Below are 27310 nucleotides of genomic sequence, written 5' to 3'. Positions count from 1 at the left end.
CTTCTGTTGAAATACTTATAGTTTTTCCTTGTAAGATGCTGTGAAACCAAAACATACTTAGCCTGATCCTGCAGTCACTGATGTCTGTGGTGAAACTCCCATTTCGTGCAGTGGTTGGGGACAAGGCCCTCCATTCTGCTCCAAGGCCAACTGGGACCTTGTAACACAATGCTTACACTGAAAGTTACAGCAGATGTTAAGCTTCCTTTGCCCAGTTCCTAATGAAGCTTTGAAAATAATTATATTTTGTTTTAAGATCTTGCTCCTTTCTCTTTGCTGTATTTTAATCAACAACTGAGTGTATACAGTAGACTGTCATAAAGCTGTACACACCGCCTCTGCTTGGTTTCCCTATTACTAATGTCTCCCTTTCAGTTATACATTCAGAGGGAACATGTGTCCATCTGTAAATTTCTTGTGACTGAAGTTCTTTACAGTTCTGGTTCTTACCATGTGCCAGCCTGTAAAAATGCTCCCAGAGTCCAGCTTACCCAAGTAATGCAACCATTGCAGCAAAGCAGTGCAAACTTTTCATAATGAAAATCCTCACCAGGGAATGTTGATCTTATTAGCGACCTTAACCCCAAAGTGAATTGCCAGAATGACTACAAATCTTTTTAGAGTGCTGTCCAGAGAATCACTCCAAATATTTTCCTCTTTTACCTTTCTGCTTCCTTTTGGACACCACCTTTGGCTTGCACCTTTAGACCTGTATGAGAGCAGAGTCCTGCAGGTTCCCTGGGATGAGTTTTTCCCTTGCTGGCTGACAGGCAGCTCAGAAAGCACTTTGCTTTCTCCATTTCTTAGGAAATAGGCTGCATGTGCATTTGAGGGTGAGATATTATCTTTATTTTTAGTATTCATTGGCTTCATTTTAAATAACAATAGGGTACAAATTCAACACACCACAGCACTGGAAGATTGCAGCAGTTTTCCAGAAGCTACCTGTTTTCCTTTATCTGTCACTGCCTATGGAGTAACACTCAAAAAGTTCATGAGAAACTTCAGAAAAAACAGATTACTGTTATTTTGATGCACTAAATCTGTTTCTGATAGTAGTTTAATATGATTCAACCCCAATGGTGGTACTGTCCTACTTGAAGAACAATAGAGTTTGAGTAAAAAATTTTGGCAAATAAAATGAAAAATTGAAGATCTCTGACCCATTTTCTGTCAGATTCTAGCTGAAGAGGTTTTTTTTTCAATCCTAATCTGTATCCACATCACCTTTCTTATATGAAAAAGAAGATGTGTTCATGCTCCACATGAAGTAACTGAGGCACGTCACTTGTGACTGGAAGCAGGTAGCTGTCCAGAGCAGGCAGTGTTGTCCGCTGTGGCCTTTTATACTGCACCATATTCCTGCTACCTCTCAGAATGGTCAAGGGCCGTCATCTTTAAAGACTGATATATGTATTTTCCTTGTATCTTGCTTTAGTCTCACTGTTCATGCCTGCAGTATAGACTTGTCCAGAAGATCTACCAAAGAGAACCAGTGGTGGGAAGGAGAGTGAATCAGCTCGGAAATAATCCCTCTTAAATAAAGGTTTCCACAGGACAGTCCAGATCATGTTATTTCTAGTCATCTCATCATTCTAGTTTGAGGTCTTGTTTATAATTCTAAAAATGAAAATATTTTCATCATAACAAGTAACCAAGAATCTGAAAAAAATATTTGCCAGCTATTCACATTTTGTAACATGAAAAAAAAAAAAAAAAGAAAGAAAAAAAAACAACAACAACATCATTTAAATATATCTCTGAGTCACAGACTATGTAGCTTGGCAGGTTTCCCATGGCACGATGCAGGATTCCTTGGCAAATGTTTCTCGGCTTTAGCTTTTTTAGTTTCTTCCCCGTCACCTTGCTGCTCAAGGCATGCGAGCTCCTAAACTTAACTACTGCAGCCTCATTGACTTCTAAAATTTCCCATACCGCTTTCATGAGCTGCTGCTGTGATCTTTCCCTTTGTATTTTTCTTTACACTGTGGGTTTTCTGTTACCAGGTTCCTCATCTTGTCTCTCTGATGCCTTCACGCACCAGCAACCTGTTCTGAAATTGCCGCTCTTTCTCCCATCTCTTCTGCTTGCTACCTTTTCAATCAGACCAGCTAAGCATTACTTGCCCAAAGAGCATTATGCTCATTTAATTTTAGAGAGTTCTTTAATGATTTCAGTGAGTTTATCTGGGTTGCCAGTATACAGACTTTTCACCAAGAATATTGAGCATGTTCAAGCAAGAGATGATCCTTACTGCTTTCTGTGGTAACAAGGAAGGTGATTGGATTCCCCACTTCTAAACTGTGCAAATGGAGAAGCAGATGGTGTCCAGATAGATAGCTACCTTGGAAGTTACTTCTTACATTTCCAGTTCCGTGTCCAGCCGTAGAGGCAATTGTATTGGCAATACTGGAATTGTCTTATTGGCTCCGTTATATTTTGGTTATAAAGAGAGTTTCCTGACTGTTCTTCTTCACTCTTCAGCACCATTTTTCTTTATGTGAGCTTTCTTCCATGTACCCATTTTACCTGTAGCTTAATCACTCAATGTAAAAAATTAGAAAACATCTTCCGATCTGGATGTCACTAATTGGTTCGAACTATCAGCCAAGAAACTTGAAGAAGTGTTTTCCTGTGCCTCAGTGCATGCAGTTTTATAGTTACTCTTTTTTCCCTTGTCTGCACAGCAGTATGTGTTAGAGCAGTGTTTATCAATACCTTTAATTTCAGTCTTTATGAAAACACTGACTTTCTTACAACGAGTTACAGACAGCCTTTGCTTTGTGGACCACGGGCTGAAAATAAAGTCTAGAAGTAATGTGGTCAGTGTACAGTTAAACCTCATTTATCTTGAGGGTGTCACTGCATTGTCATTGTATACAATACTTTTAGAATTGCTTTGGCATGTTAGCAGAGTTGCACCAGGGAGAATTTTTTCATAGAGTCTTGCTTAGGAAATGTTTATATCTCAGTTTTTACTGAGTAGCATAGACGTGAAACACACTGTCTATAAAATATTAAGTGCTCAACCTTTTCAGTTCAACCCATATTCAGTTCAGACACAGGATATTCAGTGAAGGTGAAAAACAGTATGAAACAACAACATGAAATGAGAAAAGAACATAAAGTCGGTGAATGGTAAAATCTTACTTGTTTGGCTACATATGAGTGAACCTGTCCTGGCACTGGGCACCTGTGAAAAGAGCTTGGCTCTGTCCTCATTGCACCCTTCTTTCAGATATTTAAATACATTGATGAGTTTATTCCTGAGTCTCCTCCACAATGAACAGTCTCAGCTCTCTTCAGCCCTTCGTTGTAGTGGAGATGTTCCAGTCCTTTTGTGGCCCTTCACTGTGCCCTCTCCATTATGTCCCTGTCTCCCTGGTACTGGGGAGCCCAGCACTCCAGCACCTCAGCAGTGTTGGATTACCATAAAAAAAGTAGATTTATTAACTGAAAAGAGTCACAGTGCAGACTCTAGCTAATATCCACATAACTGAGTAGATGCATGGCCTTCCTTTACCTCAGGATCTTGTTCCGTGATAGCTCCTAGCTTTCAGAGGTACATTTTTATTTATAATATGGTGTCTCCAACTCATCTTCAGATCTGTAGGCTATGGGCATTCTGGTGCCACCTTACAAATAAAGATTTTTGTCCTCCATTCAGTGGGTACTTTTCAAGGAGCACTGAATAAAGGTTTAGCTCTGAGAAGGAATGGTGAAAGAGGACAGAGACCTGTAGATTTCTTGTAAGATCTCCCTCCTCTCTTATCCCCAAACCAAAACAAAACAAAAACAGCAAAAAACAACAGCAAAACACGGCAGCAACCAACAAAAATAGGAAAATATGGCAGCGTGGCAACATTTGAGATTTCTTGAACTAATAGAGAAACTAAATTAGTCTTTTGGTGCATTGTATTTCTTTCCGTCCTATCTTCTTCCTTGTTTAAGTGTGTGGTTTGTAACAGCAGTGGTGTTGGGGCCCTCAGAGCATGGATTTTGTGGTAAGCAAAGTCAGGGAAGGTTAAGAGGATAAAGGAAGCGCACAGAAGGGAAGAGTATCTCTTTCCCCCACTGGAATATCCCTCTTTCCTGAGATACACGTACACACAGATTTTACACACTGCTCTTTAAGGTCAGAGGACAGACACATCTTCTGTCGCAGGAGACAGATCCAGCTCCACGCCTTTCTCAGGGGAAAAAGAAGAAGGAATTTTACAAAATCAAACCTTCACTTTAAGTACTCTCACGTAGATTATCATCACAGATGGGAGGATATATCCCCAAGTAAGGACTTCTGGATTCAGCTTGCATAAATAGACCTCAGGGAGTGAGTGGGTGAGTGAGTCAAGGGAAAGATACAAAGAACAAAGGTGAGATTTTACATTTTTGTGGCTGCTGGGCGTGCTTCCAGTTCACTGGTACTGGGAGAGCTACCATCCACCTTTAAGGATAGCATTAAAAAATACTGACTTGAGATGAACATTCCCATCCAAGGCGTACTGGACTTGCGGTGCTGGCAAGTCATTACTAAAGAATAATTAGTGCCAAAATGTGAGAGGAGATCTTCATGTAACTGCTGATTAAGTGTCTCTACTTCCCCAATCATCCATCCAATATTCCAATTGAACTGCCAGCCAAAATTCATGAGGCAAGTTTCATTACGTTAGTGGTGCCTAGCCGAGAGTTGGCATTCTGCTGTAGTCATGATGGTGGGATGGATAGGAGTCTGTAAGACGAATTCATAATGCTTCATTATGATGAAATATCAAAGTATGTTGGAAGGTCACCTTGTGTTGTATAATTATATATTCAAAAGAGTTTAAATTCTTTCCTCAGCCCTCAGTGAATCTGAGACAACAGCAGCGATGGGAAAAACCTCTCTTAAAAATCCCAAGAATCATACTTGTTTTGGCATGACACTGCCTAAGGTGATTTGCGAACAAGGCTGACTTTGCCAAGCTTTCACATTAACACACGGTTCAACGTACATTTTGCAACTTTAAATCTACTTTCCATTTGCATGGATAGAATTGCCTGATTGTATACATTTTGTTAGTTTAAAGGGCTCCAATATTCTAATAGTGGAGCCAAAATGAATTTCTCAAAGTGATGGAGGCTGTATGTTAATTACTTTAACAAGTCATTCAAAACAGTGTCTAAAGTTGTTGCTTTGTCTGACTTTGGAAGGTATCAGTGTATCTGCTATTGTAGCTACTGACCATCCTGAAAATCAGGCTCAAAACTGACATCAGAAGATGCTCATATCTATGTGAAGTTGTTTCATCATTTGGGTTTTTTTTGTACAAGCCAGTATTGCTGGGTACCTTAAAGCTTATCAAACACAGAAATCTGTAGGTATGAGTTGAAGTGGGCCACAAAGATGATCAGGGGGCTGGAGCACCTCCCCTATGAGGACAGGCTGAGGGAGTTGGGTTTGTTCAGCCTGGAGAAGAGAAGGTTGCGTGGCCTGTGGTGGACCTCATTGCAGCCTTTCAGTACCTGAAGGGAACTTACTCCCAGGAGGGGAGTAAACTCTTCGAAAGGGCTGATAATAGCAGGACTAGGGGAAATGGTTTTAAGTTGAAGGAGGAAGATTTAGGTTGGATGTTAGGGGAAGTTCTTTACTAGAAGGGTGGTTAGGTCCTGGAACAGGCTGCCCAGGGAGGTTGTGGATGCCCCGTCCTTGGAGGTGTTCAAGGCCAGGTTGGGCGGCGCCCGGGACGGGCCCTGTGGAACCTTTGATCTAGTCAATGTGTATGTTTGGTGGCCCTGCTAGGCAGGGGGGTTGGAACTACATGATCCTTGAGGTCCCTTCCAACCCGGGTAATTCTGTGATTCTGTGATTCTGTGTGTGAAGTGGTCTTGTCAAAGAGACAGCAGTTAATAAGTAGCATGCACGCCTAAGAAGAAATTCATACCATTATTTATCACCTCTTCAGAGTTTAAATTAAAAAGCCCTTTATGGACAAGTACCAGACATTTTAGCCCATCAGTTTAAATCTGATGTCATATAGTTTCAAATTGAGCTTGATTAAATTGTTCGCTGTGTGTCTGCCTGAAGCAGCTTGCAATGTGAGCTGATAGGACGTGACTTGGGTGGCAGCAACCATAGAAGCAAAAGGCACATTTAGCTCATCAAAGAGGATCGGCACATCCTCCAGTTATTGCTTTGCTTTTTTTCCTAGTGGCACAAGATTTCTGTAGAGCTTATTATGCCTGAGACCTGTCACCATCCTCTGGGCCTACCTTGGCAATAGATAAGGGTGACAGAGTGCTGGGACAGGCTGTCCAGAGAGCTTGTGGTGTCTCCTTCTCTGGAAGTATTTGAGACCCACCTGGACACCTTCCTGTGCAACCTACCGTAGGGAACCTGCTTTAGCAGGGGATGGGGCTGGATGATCTCCAGGGGTCCCTTCTATCCCCTAGGATTCTGTGAATCTCTTGGGGATTTAGACACAGAGCTGGGCTGTTCATCACAACTTGCTGTTCTGTAGACCAAGAGGGCAGTACTGTCACACAGAGTAAAAATATGTTAAATTGCACTTTGAGAGGACAAACTGTGTACCACTCTCTGAAAGTAATTTTTGACACTGTTATTTTCTGAAAGCTTTGGAGATTCCACCTATTAATTTGTTTCTTTCCTGAATGTATTTATGCAGCGGAAGTATTCCTCTCCTTCAAGGTAAATTCTGTATCACTTCGCACCCCATTCTTTACAGACCTTCATAAATCCATTGTCATTTATTTGATCCTTTAAACTTGGTGGAAGTGTGTTTCCAATATACAACATAAAAAGAATTTAATTTTGAGTTTATACCAGAATAATTAATCTCCGATTGTATTATACTTTAATGAATGCATGTTATTTCACTCTGTTTTTGTCTCTTTAAACAGCTCATTATGTTTTGTTTTATTTTGCATATATTTAGGGTAATGTTAGCACAGAGAAAGGTTATTCATGTTGAAGGATGCAGTTAAATTCCAAAAAGTAGCATATTCAATAAAATTTCTCATCTGTCCTGGTTTTTATCAATGTTAATAGTAGAGTATTCTCAAAGACTGGATAAAATATGAAGGCAAAAAGAAGTGAGATCACAGAAAATAACGAGCTTTCACCCTACACTGGCAGCTGACAAATAAAAGTTCACATTAATTAAAGGAATAAATATCTCTTTATTCTTTCAGACCACTCTTCCGTGGAAATTCAGATGTTGATCAGCTAGGAAAAATCTTTGAGTAAGTAATAACCAGTTGCATTATGTCAATATATGTTTAATACTGAAACACTGTGAGGTTTCTTTGCTGTGTTTTTAATGCAGTAATGCGTCTAGAACTGAGTGTTCCTAGAGCCTGTTTCCTACTGCTGCTCTACACAACGTGATATTTCCATGCATTCTGTGTCAGTGTGGGAGGAGGAAGCAACACGGAATAGAGTTCTGCAGAACTAGCAGCCATCATCAGGAAGTTATGAGAGGCTTCTGTCTGGGGCTTTTTAAATCTCTTAAACATACTGTGCACGTTCTATTAGTGAGTTTTCCTAAGCAGTTAGTTTCAAGAGATTCTCTTTGCTCAAATGCGAATGCATTTTTTGTTGCAATAAATGCAGCTTTCTTTTTTTTTCAGTATTTCTTTGTGTATTTCAGAAAATAACATTAGAATCCTTTAAAATTCCAATTAAATTAAAAAGTCGAGGATGCTTACAAACAGCTTCTTTATGGGAAAGCCTTCTGTATGTGAGAAAATAGTTTAGCTTTTAAAAAACACTGTATAACAAGTAATAGTCCAGATAGCTATGAGAACAGAAGGAATAGCAGCACATAATGTGGATTTGGTTGGAGACTGATCAATAGGCTTTCCTTTAAAACCTTTTTTCAACTCAGAGAGTTTGCGTTTTTCTTCTTCAGATGTATAGAATATGTTGGGGAGGTGGAGAGACTCTCAAGTCTCTGAGGTAGATTAACTCTTTTCCAAAATATGTTCTTATTAGAAGCAGAAACAACCAAACAATAAACTGTCAAATGACTGATATTCCCAATGTGTTAATCAAGTAGGAATACATATATATATACACACACATATACATTTTTTCTTACAAAAGCTCTTCAGGGCAAGGAGTGTTTCTGAATTTGTAAGAACCGTGTAGTTTGAAGACTCATGCACACGTCACTTCATTAGGAAATCAGACAGACTTAGGGCTCATCTCATGCCGCTGAATGAATGCCTGTTCGCCTCCGCACCGCCCTGATCCTTTTTCCTGTGGAGAGACTGTGAGGATCTGCTGATCTTCATGAAGGAAGAAACAAATAGGCAAAGTGAGAGAGACTGAAAGAGAAAACGTCGAAACTGTTCAATTAAAGATACTCCAAACAGAAGATAGTAACTTTCTTGTAGGAAAAAGAGCATAATTAGAATAAATAATGCATTTTTCCACTTAGCCACAGTCCCAGTTCTCAGATTGTAACAGATCTGTTTCTGAGCGTTTTCATTACTTAGTATGAGGTTCCTAAATTGCAGGTCTTGATTTCACACAGTTGACTTCCTTTTCCTGCATACCATACCAGTGTATGTGACTCACTTGCGTGGTTGATTTGTCATGCGCTGAATAGCTCTTCCTGCATAATCCAGAAAAATCAGTCCTTCAAGTTTACATTTTCCTCTGCCAAAACTACACATTCAGTCCTGCAATATTCTGCTGTATTAAATGAAGATAGTTTTGATACATGGAATTTATTTTGAGGGGGAGGGGAAGGAAGGAGGAGAAGCCATAGCTGTGATTTTTTAAGGATTTTGATTTGATTCACTAATGATATTTAAGAGTAAAAACCTAAATTAATTGGGATAGGATTAAATACATAGCTGGTAGCAGCAACCTCCAACAGGATCTTTCCATCCCTAGGGGGCGAGATTACCTGTGCGGAAAAGAATTCATCAAGAAAAGAAAATTCAGGGCTAATTTTAGAAGAAATTCCTTACTTTACATTTACTTAAAGTTTGCTTTTGCTTCTTTTGTTCATTTCTCCTTAAATAGTTCAGAAGTCACTTGTTTGGGTTGGGGGGGGGGGGGAGGGGTTATGCTAAATAGTGTTTATTTTGTGTTTTCACAGCTGGACAACCCTATAGGGTTAGGTATAGCTCTTCTTGTAGGAGGATTGTTTCTTTCTATGGTAGTGAGTCATTCTTCAGACAAATTTGGACAGAAAGTAGTTTCAGGATTTTCATGCATACTGGACTGATGTGTTCTTCCATGTAATCGGGCTGTGCTCTGCCTTTGCTTTACATGTGCGTTCTGACCTGCGTCAGGTAAAATTCCAGTGCACGTGAGGGTAAATCGTTAGGAGATGGCCCCAAACAATGTCCTGCTTTTCCAGGAGATTGTCTGCACGTGGGATGTCCTCACAGATTTCAGAGTAAATGCTGCAGTGGTGTGAGCAGACTTGTCTCTCACTGTGATCAACGAGAGCAGAAAGTACTCAGCATTTCTCAAGACCAGGCCTGAACCTTTGGCAGGAGGTGAAGCTCATCCAAGATACACCCAGACTTAGTCACTGAAATGGTAACACTACCAGACCAGAGTGAGGGCATCTACTTAGACATTCATTACTAAGAGTTCTGAATATTGCAGGAGTGTGGAACTAAAAATATCTTTCTACTCTTCGCCTTGTCCACCCTACCTGCCTGACTGGCTGCCTCCTGGTTTCTTTTCGTTTGCCGTGCCTGGGCCTGTGCTAATCCTGCCCTCTTCATGCTCTCTCGTACAAAAAATAAAAAGCCTGGGACTGGCCAAACACAATGGAAAGACAGGCTAAATTTCAATGTTATTTAAAATACTTAACTTCTCTGTTCTCCTATGGTGCTGTTTGTGTTACATTTAATGCAGGTTTGGATCGTCAAACAGCTAATCACACAGCTATAACCAGTGTGGCCCAGCGTGCTGCCCCATACCCTGACATACCTGTGGTGATACAAAAAGCATTAATTTTTCATACAGATTTAATTCATCTTTTCCCAAGAGCTCTTCTGTTTTCTGATACAGTAAAATTTAAAGTACCCTGAGGCATTAATTGCTTTGACCTTCTAGTCACACTTTTGTTTTGCGGATGTGTTAATTTTAGCTGAGCCAAAATATAATCTAAAATCGACGTAGATAGAGCTGGACTAATTCCACTCAGTTCAGGTAACCTATGACTTACATCAAAATGTTGGCCCTTGGCCTCACCCAGTCTTATTACCAACCTCAGCAAGAAGAAAGGTCAATGCTGCTCCCTAGTGGCACTGGGCTTCCTGCAGACCCAAGTATTTAGTGAAGTTTTTCCTTGTTCCTTATCCTCTTACTGTCAGCATTTCAGTTAAAAATCTCAACTTTACAGGCTGTATAATCTGGGTTTCCCTAAAAACTAACATGAGATGTCAGGTCTTTTCAGGAATTTCCATCAGAAACTGATGTTTCCCTGCCACAAACATTAACGTCAGACAAAACATGAAATATATGAGACATGACCCAGTATTGGATGTTTACCTACTATTCCATTTATTTGGGTTTTGTAACCTTAGCACAGCTATTTACTGAGCTTAAATTTCTTCTAGAATTTAAAGTAACAAGGTAAGAAATGATTAAAAGAAATTCAAATATTCTCTTGAAAGGTAGAGAAAAAATAAAATACAATGGGAAGTAGAACACAAAGATCCTCAAGTCCTGTGCCCCTTCTGAACGGAGACTTTGAAACCTGTATTGTGAAGCAAATAAATTGTTTAACTTTAGGCAACAATTACTGCACATAGCTTTGAAGCATTATGAAACATCCCTTTTATTGCCTTACCCTCATCTTGACCCACACTCTTCTCTCAGCCTCTATTCTTGTGAATAAAGGTCCTTGCATGCAATTCCCCTTTGAAACTTACTGCTTTTAATCATCCTGGAGTGACATATGTTGCACCATCCAGTGAAGAGCTGAGCAAATTTCTTCCAAAGCACTCAGCACTTTTTCAACAAAAAAGACTCATAAAACTGAGACCTAGGCCAGAAAACCGTGCTGGCCACAGAATGATTTCTGCCAAGCACACTGAAGGCCTACACTCATCACCCTCTATTCACAGCGATCAGTGCGTTACTGCCCAGCTAATCTCATTTAAACCGAAAGACTTAATCATAAAGTAAATTGTCACTCGGTGCATTAAATACAAAATGGAGACTGCGTAAATGTCCAGAGCTAACATTATGTTACGTTTCACAGTGTAATTGGACTCCCAGAAGAAGACGACTGGCCTAACGATGTCGCCCTTCCAAGAAATGCTTTTGCTTCCAGACCCGCACAACCCGTTGAAAAATTCGTACCAGATATTGATGAAATGGGCAAAGATTTGCTTCTTGTGAGTTTCCATCTGTTTTGTCCAAACTGCATGACTGATAGCTGCATGCCGAGAAATGTTTCTGTTTCCATTTAATGAAGTTACTCATGAAGCCGAAATGCAAGTAGACAAATTCATGTGTATCTGTGAAACATCAGCACAAAGGCACCATCTCTGGCTCAAGAAGTGTCAGAGGTGAGAACAGATAAAGGCTAGGAAACTGCCACAGAAGGAGCTGTCTGACAGACCTTCTGCCTTGATCCTCTTTATGAAGTGCTGTTGTGGGACTGATTAGAAGCCATTCTTCTAGTATCAGTCTGATACATGTACGGAAAATGATCTGCTGCTTCTCACAGTACAGTGCAAAGCAGGAAATGGGCTGTACAGGCAGGTTACATCAGAGTCAGATTACTGAAAAGTTGATATTTGGGATTTGCCATTTAATCATTGCCTCTTACAACTGGCAGGACTGAACAGAAACAAACAAGTTGTGCTTGTAAAACTAGTAGCATGTAAGTCAAATTATTTCCAATATAGATCTGTTAGAAACCTTGACTCTAAAGTTCAGTCTTTGAATTGAATATTGAGAATGACTTGGCATTCTGCTGTTGTTGTTGAAATCTAGCTAAATTTCTTCTCTGAAAGCCTCTGAAAGATCTCAGTTTGTATGGGCTCTTTAGAGAAGGCTCATTGCAAATCTTGAAAGATTTGCTGCATCACTTTAGCTGCTCCAACCAAGGTTACCTGTATAGAACAACAGGTCATTCTCCACTGTCATAAAGTGAAGGATTCAGCTTCTTTATAGATGCTGAGCCTAGGAATTAATACATACCTTAGAAAGCATTCTGTGTTTGTGTAGCCACAAAAGAGCAGTGCATTGAGTACTGAGAGGATTCAAAAGCCATTTGTAAGTAGTTGTTCCCTGCAGTCTGTGAGGCAGAGTCTGTCCTTTGCATATGTATTCGAGAAAATATGAATTCCGAGGCTTCATAAACTGTGAACACTTTAATGTTCTAACCTGGTATTTTCTATCAGCCTTGGGGATTCGTATACTGTAAGCCCACTGCCCCATTGCTTGTTTTAATGTGCATGGTCATCTTACCATGCAGCACCTTCTGTGACCCCATTGTGCCTCATACTGATCATAAATGGGCAGTGACTTGCAATGTTAGCAATTTTAACTCTACATTGTAGTTAAAAACGACTTCTTTTCATACAGAAATGCTTAGCGTTCAATCCAGCCAAGAGAATATCTGCCTATGCTGCCCTGTCTCACCCATATTTCCATGGTCTGGAGAAATGCAAGGAGAATCTGGACTCTCACATGTCATCCAGCCAAAACTCCAGTGAGGTGAATGCATCATAATGCTGACTGAAGACGAACCTATAAATGAACAAGATGCGTAGCTGACAAGGCCACTGTCCCATACAAACCACATGGCTGTTCTAGTGAAGATCATTGTTTGGAGGTTTTACACACCTGTCTTTCATTTTGGGATTGCGATGCGCTTATCCAAGGAAATCAACGTAGTTTACTTTCATCAGAGCAATGCAAGGGCCGGGGCTTTGGCCTGCTCCCATTGCAGCTTTATGTTTGTTTTGTTTTTGTTTTGTTTGTCTGCCTGGGAAAACTCCAGACGAAGAGAAGCTGCTGACCAGTTTTGCTGCCGTTTTATCCTTCTAAAGTTGAATGCTGCCAGTGTGGAGTAGGATGATGAAGTCACTGCCAAAACAGGATACAATCTCTCTCTAGCTGCTGAAGCACGATTTGGTACTTTTACTATGATGGTGTGATCTTTTAGAGTGATATTTAAAGAATGGCATTGAAATATCAGATCTCTGCAACCTGCAGTTACCTGATACATACAATTAATACATCCAGCTACTGTGCACTCATAGATTACATGCAGGGCCTTCCGCACCTGAAAACTCGGATGGATTATTTTGTGACTTCATCGCTCTATACAAACAAGTTATGATAGTGATCATAATAAATGTCTCAGCTTTTAGGGTTTTTGTTAAATACACAAACAAGTTATTATCTAGTTAAGATTGTGTGCATGTTTCAAAAGCGAGTGTTTAAAAAAGCTTATGAGGTCCTGTTCTTCAAGATCTGTTCAGTTTCCAAATGGTCAGTTTACGTTGGAATCCATGTACGTTCTAACCCGTCATCTAACCCATCATTCCTTCCTGGAAACAGCTGCAAACACACTTTCTCTCTCTCATTCCGAACCTTCTGATACGCAGCTCAAAGATACAAGCAGAGCCAATGAGGATGAATACAGGTTTTCATCTTTAACCTGTTCTCATCATTATCTGAAAAGGAACATAAAGCAAATATTTCCAGTTTGGAATGAGAGAATCCCATACCTGTTAAGTACAGTTATTTACCTGTGCGGAATTGTATGCTGTATACTGTGCTGCCTTACCTACAACAGCCCCCGTGCATCTCAAGTGCATGAATATTACTGTCACAAAATGCCTCAGATGTTGCTTATTAAGAAGACTTGTTTTCTATGCAGAAATGCATGAGCTTCTCTCCTAAGCCACCATGTGGTACACTGGCACATGCTTCTCCACTAGGCTCAATGTGCCATTACTGAATGTCAAAATAACGAAGCAATTCACATGCCTTTATAGAACAGTAATTTTAAATATTACATTAAATTTTTATATTTAGTATTTTTACCTTAACTAAAAACTATTTTCAGTATTTTAAAAAGAAGCGTTTATTTTTTTTTTAATACTCTACTGGGAAGAAAAAAGAAAAAAAAAAGAAAAAAAAAGAAATATTTCCAATCCTCGAAAGCCATCCCCTTGTATGACTTCAGTGCATTTACCTGGATATGACTTGGGGGAAAAATTGGTCCAACGAGTTAACCCTGACCATAATAGTATAAATATACCCTACTGCAGTGTAACTGATGAGAAGTGAGGCAGCCAGCTTTGCTTACTCCTACGACAGTCCCTTAGGCTACCCTCTTCCTCGTCTCTGTTTCTTCTGGTCTGGCTACAGAGCCAGCGTTCCACCCTTGCTCACAGCGCTTGGCAGAAGCAGGTCCTTAGCACTGAATTGAGCAATGTAATTGTGCCAGACACGGCTCAGGAACCTGTAGCTGTCTCCTGGTGGGTTTCTCAGTGCTTGTTGTGGTGCACTTCACTGTTAACTCTGTTTCAGGTATCTGTACTGTCTGGGACGTGGCCCCTTGCTAAGATGGTGAGTGGATCTTTCTGGTCTCCTGGATAAAGCTTTCTTTACTGTTCGACACTTAATCGTGCAACGTGTAGTTAACATTATGCCTTCTTTAAATAGGCCAGATTTTAAAAGGACCACTTATGTACATGCATGCAGTGGCCTGTGCCTTTCTTCATGCCCGGAATGGTACCTGTTCAAAGCCTACCAGCATGAACAGGCAAGTTGCATATTAGGCCTGGCAAGAGCACATACGAGGCATCTGCACATGGGGATAATACAGATGCACAGCACAAGAATTCTGGAAGCTCCACCAGTGGCGAGCAGAAGGCCAAGGAGCAGCCACAGCAGCTCGCTCCTCTGAGCTCAGCTTTGCCTCTGCTGGTCTCTGCTCCTACATCCAAGGAGAGCGGCAAGCTCATGGTACTGGTGCTGAACCAACCCTGTTCCTCCGCCATTCAGCAAACCTGAGTGGGAACAGGGCTTTGGTATTCATAGAGAAGAATAGACCAACGTGGTATTTTTGATGACATATTTTAAACACTAACTAGAATGACAAATAGAGACAAAAGACAGGAGAATCTTGCAACAGCAATAAAAGTTCTGTACACAGTTAAGCACTTTTTAAAACATTCCACATGTTACCTGCCACCAAGCTTCTGTACGTACAATATCAGGGCATTCAGCTGGCACTGCCTTGCCATCAGCTGTCAGGGAACTTTCCCAGAGCTCTCCAAGAGCTGATGTTGGGTGAACGTGGGTGTGGATGTGGGTTTGGGGTGTTGCTGTGCACTTAGACTCCAGACTCTCAGATAGTGATGTGCATCTGCTGCCTGGTAGGAGAGCTGGGTGTACTGGGCTTAGCAGCGCAAAGGCTGGAAGAGAATATGGTTGCGGACTGTAGGCAAGTTGTTAGGGCAAAATAAAAAGAGAGGGAAGTTAACGCTTAATGCCAAAGCTTAGTGTGGGCCCAAGAATGAGAGAAATAAAAGTGGGAATGTACTACCAGCTTGTAGTATCAGAAGTGGAACTCGAGCAAGCAGCAGAGAAAAGCACGGGTGGCATGTGGAATTGGAAGCAGAGCTCCTGCAACATGGTGCTGTACATGGTCTAATATAGGATCAGGTTAAATGTGGGAGTTTTCAGGAGAAATAGCTTGAAAAAGGTTGTGTTGATGGTCATGTTCTGGAACAAACATCCAGTGGGAGTGACAGGAACCAAAATAAGAGATCTCTGTTGACAGGGCTGGGAAAAAAGATCCTTTTTCCCACGTGATAGCAATGGACTGGACTCAAAGGCCCAAGGACTTCCCAGATGACCTCCTTTTCAAAATCCCTTCAGGAAGAAATTCCAGCAGTCCTTCTCTGATGTGCCTTAGGCTTCCTCTTATTCCCACCTACCCTGCCAAGCCACGAGGCTTCACATACCCTGGTAAACCAAGGAGGGCTGTTCTCTAGATAGGCAAAAAGCTGGCACTGGCTGACAGCGTGTGAGAACCACGCTGCTAGTGAGACAGCACAAAGACAACTGGGAGACTGCTTACATCATGCTCTTGTTCCTTATATCTTCATGGTGTGGCTGCAGTCCTCGAGTACCTTTACTTCTTAATGCTGTATGTGTAGGATTAGAATTATACGTGTGAAAAAGTGCTCCTTGATGCAGTTAGTCCAAACCATGGTGACAACTCTTCGTAAACCCTTTAAAAATCCTTCAGAACACGGTTCTTAAAAATAACTCTGTCTGCATGTGTTCTGCAGGACTGGTTCTACAGCAGCTGCAGCCCACTGCCTAGCAAAAAATATATATGAAAAGCAAGGGTGGATGATTAGCTCCTAGACCACCCGCAGCCAGACACCGCACTCTTCTCACCAGTCAATGGGATGTTCTGGGAAACAGAAGGAGCAGTTTCCATCTCCCACCAATGGGTTTGCTGTCCTTGCTACATGATTCTGCAGGGATAAAAAACAGACATGGCAGACAGGGAAAAATCCCACTGAAGTCAGCTGGTGCCGTGCCACAGCAATAAGACTGGGGCAGCCCCTGTCTCCTCACCCAGTCCCCAAACTCAGTCTAGCTCTGCAGTTCCTCTCTTCCAGCATCCTTATGGAAAACACGTCAATGACACTCACAGGTGCTATTTCCAGCAAGATTCTTCCAATGCTGCACAACGGCACAGTCCCCTCAGCCCCTTTTATCAAGTGCTGCTTCTTTTAGTCCAGCAGCCCAGAAGAGATGATTTTAAAAGGCTCTCTGTGTGCATGGCGTCACTTAACCTTAGTTTTGTGTACACCTTTGTTGCCTCCTGTGTGCCGGGTGAAATTGTAAGAGCAGGGTTTGTGCGTATCTCCGTATTTCTGTGTAGGCTGTGCCCACACACCGGTTTTCTTTCTCCAGCACACTGGCTTACTATGTGAAATGCGAGGGGTGCCTTTCTGTCTTGAGTCCTAAAATACATTAAACAATGAAGATGTCATGCTTGCAAAATCTTGACACTTGGTGCTACATGTGTGTATAGAGCCTCTCACGTGAAAGGAAGCAGCAGATTGTAGGCAGTAATTGAGAATCTTCTGCATGGGAGATGCTGTCCAGCATCTTCACTGTGATGTAGTTTTCATACTTGAAGGCTGTTTTGGTGAATAAGAAGTAAGTTCTGTGCCATGCTACTTCTCGCAGGTTTCCTCACTGTCTTTTAGAAGCATGTTTTATTATACAAAGGGATCCTTCTCTCTGGTGTTTGGACAATTTTGATATGGAAAATAATGACAAAACATGCTGGCTTGGTCTTGTAGCCAACAAACTCGGAGCACTTATCTGACTCACAACTGAAAGCACATCAGTTGTTAAATATGTATATGAATCATAAGCCACAGTTTGGTTTAAAAGTCTACGTAAATTAAGTATTTGCCGTGTATAAGACACAGAAGAATAATGATGTTTATTCTCAGAACTCTGTTTTATAGAACCACTTTGTTAGTATTTTTCTTAGGCAATAGTTTCTGGAACAGATTAATTTTTATGTACAATGTGAATGAGAAGATAGACTATTAGAGTGATCTCTTGTTTTATGCTTAAAGCTTGAATTGATCAGAAGCTTAGGAACCCAACTTATTTATTGTATTGCCTCAAAACTGCTTCAAAGTATCAAGAGCTTTCTTGATTGACTGGGATTTTACACCTCTCTTACTGTGTGATTTCATTGACATTAGTATATTAGGGGAAAAAAAAATGTTTTTCCAAATTGCCATTGTGGGAGAAAAATGAAGAAATTTATTTTAAAATTGACATAGAATAGTCTGTAATATACTAAAACCTTCAGTAACTAACTGTTAATAAGCTATCACTTCTCTTTCTACTAGGTTGCTAAACATTGGAGCATACAGATTACTTTTCATGAAGAAAAGAATCAGAAACAGTCTCTAAAAGATGGGATTTTATGTGCCCAATCATACCCACCAGGTTACACTATCATATTACTTTTGGTGTGTGCCAATACAGACCAGGTATGTAAAAAGCTGACTGCAGTTTGACCAGTCGAACAGGCTGTGCAGCTCAGATAGGAGCTCTGTTTGTCAGCTATGGCTTTTTTCATCCCTTTCTTTTGCAAGGTGTCAGATAATATAATAATAATAGATATGGCTATAATAGATAATAATAGATAATTCCAGTTTCTGGACCAGACTCTGTAGCCATCAAATCCCAGTAACTTTTGAAAAGCAATAAGCAGCTTTTTCATTGATTTAAATGATCTAGGCCATTAAAAGGAGAAAGATGTGGACCTACGAACTGACAAGCATACTTTTGGCAATTGTTATTTCTTCTGTCTACAATTTAGCATGTATTGCTCACTGATACGCAATAAATACACAAAATAAGAACCATAAAACACGCTTAGGAATAGCGTGCATAAAAACAGCTCGTTCAGTTCTTGTAGAAAACAGCTACAAATCTTCCTTTTAGCTCAGTGACTGCAGTTTGAAACTGATGGACTTTTGCATTTTAAAAAATCCCTTAAAATTATGTATTTCATTGTGCTTTTAATACAAAGAGTGAGAGAACAGATCTGAGTCAAATAGGAACTTGTTCTTGAATAAGATTCTGCAAGGCCAGGTAAGCACCATCGGTTCTTTTTGTTTTCAGTGGAAGCCTTTCAGCTTCAGTAGTCAGCACCACACTTGGGTGAGCCTTTGCCTTCCAGGCAGAAAATGCTGCTTGGAGTTAAAGTTAGTGGAGAAGTTGCCTTTACTTAAACAAAGTCCTTTGAAAGCTTCTGCAGTGTTCAAATTGGGTAAATTTCCAGCCTTCCAGCTGGAAGTGAACCAGAGCTCCCAAACCATATGGCAGTTCTTCCTTCAGATGAAATGTTTTATCTCGGTTAAAATTTACTGTCGGCTTCATCCTACCTAATGTCAATGAGACATCTGCATGTCTAGAGAAAGGAAGGAGTTCTGATATGGACATTTTGCTACTGGGTAGAGAAAATAATTTCTGGAAAAGAGCAGACTAAGGATACTGCCTTTGGAAAGAAAGGATGAAAAACAAAACTGACATTAGTAATGATGAAGAAGGAGATTTGAAGGAACAGCTGGCATTCATGAAGTGAGAAATCTAAATACAAACAGTGTATTAAACAAACATTGCAACTGATACTCTTTGACTGCAAAGTTGATGGGGTTTTATGGACGAATCTAGGGTATGAACTTACTCTAATCAGCATTGTACTGTTCATTTGCACTGAAGCAACCTGTACTGTTTGACTGAAAGAAGGGTAGACTTTGGTGATGTCTGCTTGCATCAGCTGTAATGCTCTGAAGCTCACTGCCCTTTTGGGAGCACGCTAAATTGGCAACCATGCTACTGAGCATTCAGCACCTTGAATCCATCCACGTGCCAGGCAGATTTTCCCACATTTACACCAATACTTGCTCCCCAGTGGAAAACAAATGTCCACAAATCATCAGCTTCCTTTGTGCTGTTACTTCTGAAGGGTTTCTAATTAACATACTGTAAAAGGCAATTTTTCCTCTCCATGTCTAATACATATGACAGGTTGGTCAAATCCTCAGCTTTAGATTAATTATATATAATTTTATTAATCTTCTCAACACTTCTTCCTGCTGCTGTTCTTTACGCTCAGAATGAAACCATGTTCTGCTGTATGTTCCTGCCACGTATTAAAGGTAGGAGGCAGGCATCACTTTCTTGTGAATTTTTTTCCTTTTATAAACTTTTGTGAGGCTTTCAGAGTGTTCTTGAGTGTTAGCATCTATCTTGAGCACCTGGATGAGAGGGGAGAATTGTGAAGTGCTGCAGAGATAGAAAAAAAACCCAACAGGCAGAGACTAGGAGGGTTCAGGACAATTGTAAGCAAAGATATGTGGAAAAGTTAGATCTAAATGTAGAGGGAAAACTGTTGTATTCACCTGTTATTTCCTTCCACAAGCATAAGATGAAAAAAGAAATGCCCTCACTGAGGATTTGAGTTCCAGATACTGAATGTGCCAACTCAAGTCACAGATTCTGGTGCTGTTTATCAAGACCACAATATTCTAAAAATCAGGTTGTGTAGAAGTTAAGACACTTTTCTGTGTAGATATAAGGGGGAGGGAGCTGATGAGGGTCTGAGAGCAGATTAAGCTGATCATGCAAACACAGCCTGTAGCTGAGCTGCAGAAACAGAGGATGCATTGCTGTAAAGCAGGTGGGTCACTGTCTGTGCCCAACAGTGTGTGGTATTACGGATTACAAGACGACTCCTGCAGCAAATTGAGAATTCTTTGCCAAGCCAAAATGGCATGTTTTTGCGTACTTGGATTTTAATGAGATTATGCACATGGAGTTTCAGCTGCATCAGTCCAGATGGCTCACCATCTTTCAGGAGCAAGTCTGAGAACTTAGCAAGTCTGTGAGACACCCAGTGTAAGTAATACTGCAGGACCATCTGCCAGGAAGAGGGAAAGCTCTTCATAGGTTGTACAGCAGGGAGGGAGCTATGCCACCTCCAGAAATAAGTCTGAGGTCTGTGTAGTGCTTTGTTACATTTAGTCCACCTGTATGGGTGATGGGGCAAGTGACGGTACAGAGCGGCTTGTTTTGGTCCCTCCAGTAAACAAGAGCAACTAGCCCAGGCGCAGACAAATTCACAGTTCTAGGGTAGGAAACCTTTAATTTTACGTTGCTTTCTCAGGTATTGGTTAAATCCATGCAGCGATGGATCCCTTAGCAGCTAAATGCTCTAATTCCCTTATCCCAGGTCAAACTGCTGTGACACTAAAAGAAGCACTGTGGAGCCTGGTCCTTAGAGGTCTACCAGCATCATGCCTCCTCTTGCTGCAGCTACCTTGATTGCCCATCACTTATATCTGACCTTGCTGATACTTCCCTAGTCACTTACAAAGCTGTGAGCTTGTGATTCTGCAGTTCCCCCATTCGCAGGCACCATCCTGTATGTGTACTATAGGTTTTCCTTGCTTCTCATTAGGAATTGGGAATTACTGCAGTAGAATATGGCAAATCATTTATTTTTATACTTGGATAAGGGTAGTTTAGATTGAATGCAATGTGTTTGATCAGCCAAAACGATTTTTGATTCAGAAGATAATTTTTGAATGTAAGGAATATAAGATTCCTAGACAAGTGTCTGTCACGAACATTTGCAAGAGCAACCAATGATTCTTTAGTTGAACAGAAGTTTCTAAAGGATATAAACGAGACTAGCAACAGCCTCCTCCTACTGCTTAACCCCCTTCCAGGGATCACTGCTCCAGGGAGAGGTTTTCTCCCAGCAAGAGTCAGAGCAAGTAGGAACCTGTTCTTCCCTGCTTGGAGGTCTCCAGATCTCAGGGTGACATGTGTGCATGTAGGGAACCAAGCTTCAAGCTCATTCCTCTGCCTGTGCTGTGGCAGGTGTGAGTACTGAGCCCTGCCACAAGTAGGAGGCACAGACACACCATAACCCCCTGTATTTTCCCCTGAGGAAAAGTCTGTACAGGATCTGGAGAAGACAGTGTGCTTAGTGCTTTTATGACAGTGCATTTTATATTTGACATTGTATAGGAAGATCTCCCCTTGGAGATCTCTCTCACCATCCCAAAGGATGACTGAATTGTGGGCATACCGTGGGAAAGGACTAAGTGTGTGTGACAGTGCACCTCAGTCATCCTTTATTGGCAATAGAAAATGAAGGTTCAAACTAAAGCCTGGCTCTGCAGAATGCTGATTAAAGAAAAAGTGCTTTGCAGTGTTTATCCAGAAAGACACAAAATCCGTCAGGATTTCTTGCAGGGACCTCATCTTCAAGGGTTGATGTAACTGTAGGTTGTAACTACAACAAAAAGTACATCAGGATTTGGATGCTGGCAGGAAGTTTGTGGATGTGTTGCTGTACAAGGAGGTTTATATGAGCTCAGTGGTAATGTGCCCATCTGAAGGCACTGATTGCCAGGCACATATTGGACTGAAGACAGAGGAGCTGCAGTGTTATGAGATTAGAGGCCAAGGGAGGGAAGTGGAAATGTGAGCAGTGGGGACTGCAGAGGTTGGTCCTTTTTCATCCTACACATGTAGCAACCCAGTGCTTTTCCAGCTTTCTTTATCATGTTTCTCCTTCATTCTCCTTCCTATTGTGCATGATGAGTTGAACAGAAAAGTATCCCTACAGATTACTAGCTCAAAACCAGAGCAGGCCACCACTGTGTAAAAATGTGGATTGTGCCACGGTACCCGTATTAAATCACAGAATCATAGAATCACCAAGGTTGGAAAAGACCTACAAGATCATCCAATCCAACCAATATTTCCTACTAACAATGTCCCTCAGGACAACATCCAAATGCATCAGTTGTCTCAGTCTCAAGGCATTTTAGCCACATTTCCTTCACAGGCAAAGCAGCCATTCCTGTTAAAGCAAGTAACACATGTTCAAGTACTTCAGAAAGAGAAGATATAGAGTCGCCTATTATTTTCTTGCTATAATTTGTTTTCTACACAAAGCTGTATGATTTAGGCACTGAAAGCACGCCGACGAGCACCCACTTTATTCTTTCCAGTCTTTAATTCCTTTGTGAATTCTTTTCAAGCATTCAGATTAATGTATTTATGGTCCATTTCATTCCATTTCAGCTAAGTGGTCTATTTCTGCCATTGAATCTTGTATAAGTTTTATTTGTAAAGTGATATTTAGCTGCATTACTTTGAACAGCTTTAAAAGTATAATGCCTTCGAATGCTGTAGCTAAAGTATACCCTTGAAATGATGTCTTAGAAGTTGAACTGTATACTTTGGAGCTGTTGTTTCTATTGTAACTCCCGAAAGCATCACGGAGTGCTTTCGTCGCTATGTCTGTCTCCTCCTTTCTGTGTAACAGCGTGTGTTTATTTCCTCACTAGCTTGATATTCTTCAGTCTGAAGGCCCCAGTAGGCAAACACAGGAATCCTGTGCCTCAGCTGATGGGGGGTCCCAGAGCTGAGGAGGGGTTCTCGTATGGGCAAAGTTGCTCACAGAAGTGTTTGCAGAGCAAGGCTTTCGTTTAGTAATGGATGGTAGTTGTGAGGACACATGGTTAATAACAGCACCAAGACACCCAGAAATGGGGTCAGCGCTTATTGACGATATGGACACCTATATCTGCAAGTTATTTGACATTAACCTAAATTATTCTTATTGTAATTCAGTATATTATTTCTTAGGAAAACACACTAGTCCTGTGAAAGGGTAGTTGCCAAAAATGTGTCGAGTCTTGCTGCTTAATCGTTTATTTGCATTTAGTGTACATTTGTGTTGTTGAAGTGAAGCTACTTCTATAGAGAAGCAGAGAGTTAGATCAGTCAAAAGACAAGTTTTAAATAAGCTTCATACTGTACCTAGAGTAGTACGTGTGTTCAGATGTAGTATTTTTATGCTTTAGGGTATTTTTGTTTGTTTTAATATGTAAAAGAATAAGCAGATTACTTTGAAATGCTACGGTAGAGCTGATTTTATCCATAGTGGGGGATGGTTGTCTGAAAAGTTACAATTAGAAAGTGTTCCATAGGCCGCCTTTGGCTTTATCTTGTCTGTAGTCGTTCCAGCAGGTATCTGTAGATTCCCGATGCTGAAACCAGGGGCCACGTTTGTGTGGTGCCTCGTAACCGAAGTACATTTGTTGCAGCAATCAAACTGCCCATCAGGATTAAAGAAAAGATTGCCGACTCTACAAAAGCATAAAGGCAGCAAATGTCGATATCTTGTGTGTGTGTGCGTGGCATGAAATAGGATCGGGGTATCAAAGTAATTAAAATCATTTAGCGTGATCTACTCTTGTTGTAACTCCGCTGACTACAATTAATTTAAACCAAGAATTTCACCATGCGAATCTGCAAATTCCAGTGTCGGGCAGCTCAGGTCTATATAGGGACACTTAAGCTTCATGCTATATAAATGGTAATGTGTGACAAAAACTATTAACTCTAGTTAATATTATTTCTCTCACGGTTTCTGTTCATTTCTTTTTTTATACAAAAGTTGGGAAGTGTGCTTCCTTGTGGCATTGGGATGTGTGAAGATAAGTGTGATGCTGGTGCAGAAATGTACCAGAAGCCAGGTTCACTTCTGACTGCTCAGACACCCCACGCGTGCCTACTTACATGTCACAAATCCCACTGAAGTTAATAGAACTTCATAAAGTGAAGCCTGTTTGTAACCCTTCTGGGATACTGCTTTGGGAATCTGCAAGATAAGATACAGTCTCCAAAGGCAATAGTAAAACTTGTGCTTTCGGGTTTACAGCATGCTATGAACAGGGAGGACAGCTTGTGAGACACTTCCAGGGTAACTTCATTCATTGATATTACACCAGGCTGACATCAAAATCTGCCTCAGTGCCTTAATTTCTCAGTATGATTTTATAACAAAATCAAGAAGTGAAAAGGACATCTGACGCTATTTGGCTTCTGTTGTGTTCTTTTCGTTATGCCACGTGCTCTGGAGATGGCTGGGGTTTGATTATCCAAGGGAATCATGCAAAGCAGTTTCAGATGTTTTCCTTCCTTCACCTTAGGACACGTAACTGCTGGTGGAAGGCAGCGCGGTCCCGCTGAGCTCCGTCACTTTACCTACACAGGCAGTAGGATTTTATTGTGCAAGGTGGAAAGTTACCTATGGTGCAAAGTGTACTACCTAGACTACCATGGATACCTATTCACAGGACATGATTTCACTGTATCACTTCATACTTGAAATTCACGATGTTCTTTTAATCAGGGTACAAACACGAAAAGGTGCGTGTGTTACTGTTTCTTTTAAAGGTGCATCATTATTTTTATTCTGTGTGCTTAGTGATTACGATTCAGTGTTCTTTACCTTCTTTTTGTTCAGCATTAAGATCAGCTCTGTGCGAAACGCGGTATCGCCCACAGAGGTACAGGAAGGTGTAACGTACATACGCTGGCTTGCCTTGTGCTTGCAAATATACACCAAGGGGTTACATAACGCAAACTGTGGTAAATAAAAATATTGCACCATTGCTGTACGTGAGCTCTCGCAGCCTCTCTCTTCTTGCACAGCTGCTGATTACCATAAACGCATTGGGAAAAAAAAAACTATGTTTCTGCTGTACAGAATGGCTGGGAAACAATGCCGACACTTTGGACGCTCTCGAGCTCTCTTTGCAAGCTTTCAGACAAAGCCCTTTGATCTCACTGCATGCCTGCTCTGTGTCCCAGATCTCACCCTGGGAGGCTTTCTGCTTTAGGAACACCCTCCGCTGGGGCTGCTTTACATTGACTGCATTGAAGTTCATCGGAGCGTACTCTTCCAAGCATGCACCTTACCACATAACATATTCTCTAGCTTTTACGAGTCTGTAAAGATGGTGGACTGCAAAAATACTCACATGTCAATACGGCAAAGTTAAATTAAGGCACACAGAAGGTCGTCAATGTATTATATCAGAATTACAGTCCTTTGGAACTGAACGTTTTGCTGCTGGCAGTGCAAGAAAAGCAAAGTTGTGTATTTATTGTGGGTGCTGAGGGTTCAGTATGAAAATCGATATAATAAAAATGTTCATGGCATCAAGTTCTTTTTAGTTGTTCCCAAATTATTGGAAAGTAAAAAGGCAAGAAACTAGTTTTGTATTTAAAACGACTTTCCTGAAGTTTACTTCACTCTTCTAGCTATATTTTTCTTTTATCTAAAAATGTAAAATGAATACAAATGCAGTAAGTATTGTATATTAAATACAGAAAAATAGTGATGCTGCTTTCCGGTTTTTCTTGCTGTGAGTGTTTTTCTCTACACCCAGAGCCTTACAGAAAATGAACCCGACACATACACCGAAAGCCGGACACAGAAACATCAGCACCTTCACACCCTTGCAAGTAACTCATCATACACCTCTGGTTTTAGAAGGAGTGTTACCTTGTTTTTCCTGATCTCTGAATTATTCCCTTGCTTCCATAGGATGAAGTCCTTCAAAAAAAAAGAAGTCCCTTTTTCTCTCAGAGGCATTCAATTGTTGCAGTTGCTGTCCAGGCGACTGTTCAGCACCAGCTCGTCTGTACTGAAATGGTCTTTGTTTGAGTTCACTTCGCTAGGCAACTTGTGCGCTAATGCAGCTATGATGGCCCGCAGTCATTCAGGAAATGCTCCGTTTTCCCTGAGTTGTTTCAGTCCAGCTGTTCCACAGAGCAGCCTGGTGTTCATGTCTGCAGCTGCTTCCACCTCCCATCTTATAAGAACCTGAGCACACTTCATTCATTGACTGTTTTCTCCTCGATTGGCCATAGACATGAGATCGGTAACATTTCTGGGTACGCAGAAATGGTAAATGTGCTTGTTTGGAGTCCAACAATATGACACATCATCAAACTCTAAAACCAGATGCACGTTCCCAGTCTTCACTCCTACTCAATCAACAAAACACCTCAGCACAACAGCTCACATGAAGTTTCAGCTTGTTGCTTATAGCAGGGAGATGGAACTGGCTGTTCCTTACCGCCCCTTCCAACCCAAACCATTCCATCTGATACAACTGCAAAGACCACTAAGTTTCTTTAAAGCAGGATAAAAGTAGTTTCTACTAAGGAGGCTTCAGTGAGCCATCAGTATGTAAAAACAGAAGCATCCACATGCTGCTGGATGACAGCTCTAGGCAGAGATGGCTGCAAAGCTGACCAGACCCACAACTCAAAGGATTCTGTAACTTAAACCCACAACTTTGTGCTGCCCCCTAGAAACTACAATGAGTCACATAAATCCTTTACGAAACCAGCATACACAGTTCAGATGCAACGTGGCATGAAACAAAAACAGCTACCTTTACCTTATGTGGCATTCCACATCAGCCTTGAATGCTGTCATTTTCTTTGCCTCAGAAATACCTAATGACACCAGGTATTACTGTACCATAGAAGCTCTGTTGTTTTGCCTTCTACAGACAAAGGCACCTTTCAGTCTCTTGTCACCCGGAAGCCTTTCCTGTAGGTATTGTCACGCATTCTTAGACACCCCATCTGGCTGGATGTGTTTCCTGGCTCCTAAGACAGCAGGAGAGCTATTGGCAATGCCACCAAAATGCCCCAAGGTGCTCTCTGGGGCTGTCAGCCACAGCTTCACGCTCTGCCATGGAGTGACTTCTCCAAGCGACCCTATGAGGACAGGCTGAGGGAGTTGGGCTTGTTCAGCCTAGAGAAGGCTGCGGGGTGACCTCACTGCAGCCTTTCAATACCTGAAGGGAACTTACTCCCAGGAGGGGAGTAAACTCTTCAAAAGGGCTGACAATAGCAGGACAC

General features: G+C 41.2%; 1 protein-coding gene across 6 annotated transcripts in view; it reads left to right on the top strand.

Moving 5' to 3' along the window:
- Positions 1 to 25595, top strand: part of CDK6 (cyclin dependent kinase 6) — a 126758-nt gene extending 101163 nt beyond the window's left edge. For 4 of the 6 annotated variants that reach the window (XM_015853531.2, XM_015853533.1, XM_015853530.1 and 1 more), the window contains 3 exons: positions 7189 to 7239; positions 11235 to 11370; positions 12569 to 25595. In XM_015853531.2, coding sequence (XP_015709017.1) covers positions 7189 to 7239; positions 11235 to 11370; positions 12569 to 12715 — 334 coding nt within the window. In that variant the 3' untranslated portion in view covers positions 12716 to 25595. Of the gene's footprint in view, positions 1 to 6662; positions 6686 to 7188; positions 7240 to 11234; positions 11371 to 12568 lie in introns of those variants that run through there. The other 2 variants (XR_001553064.1, XM_032443120.1) reach the window with 2 other exon arrangements.
- Positions 25596 to 27310: the final 1715 nt, after the last annotated feature.

Source organism: Coturnix japonica, chromosome 2, assembly GCF_001577835.2.
Source record: "Coturnix japonica isolate 7356 chromosome 2, Coturnix japonica 2.1, whole genome shotgun sequence".
NCBI lineage: Eukaryota > Metazoa > Chordata > Aves > Galliformes > Phasianidae > Coturnix > Coturnix japonica.
Note: the sequence above shows the minus strand (reverse complement) of the source record. Positions and strands in the feature narration are given on the sequence as shown.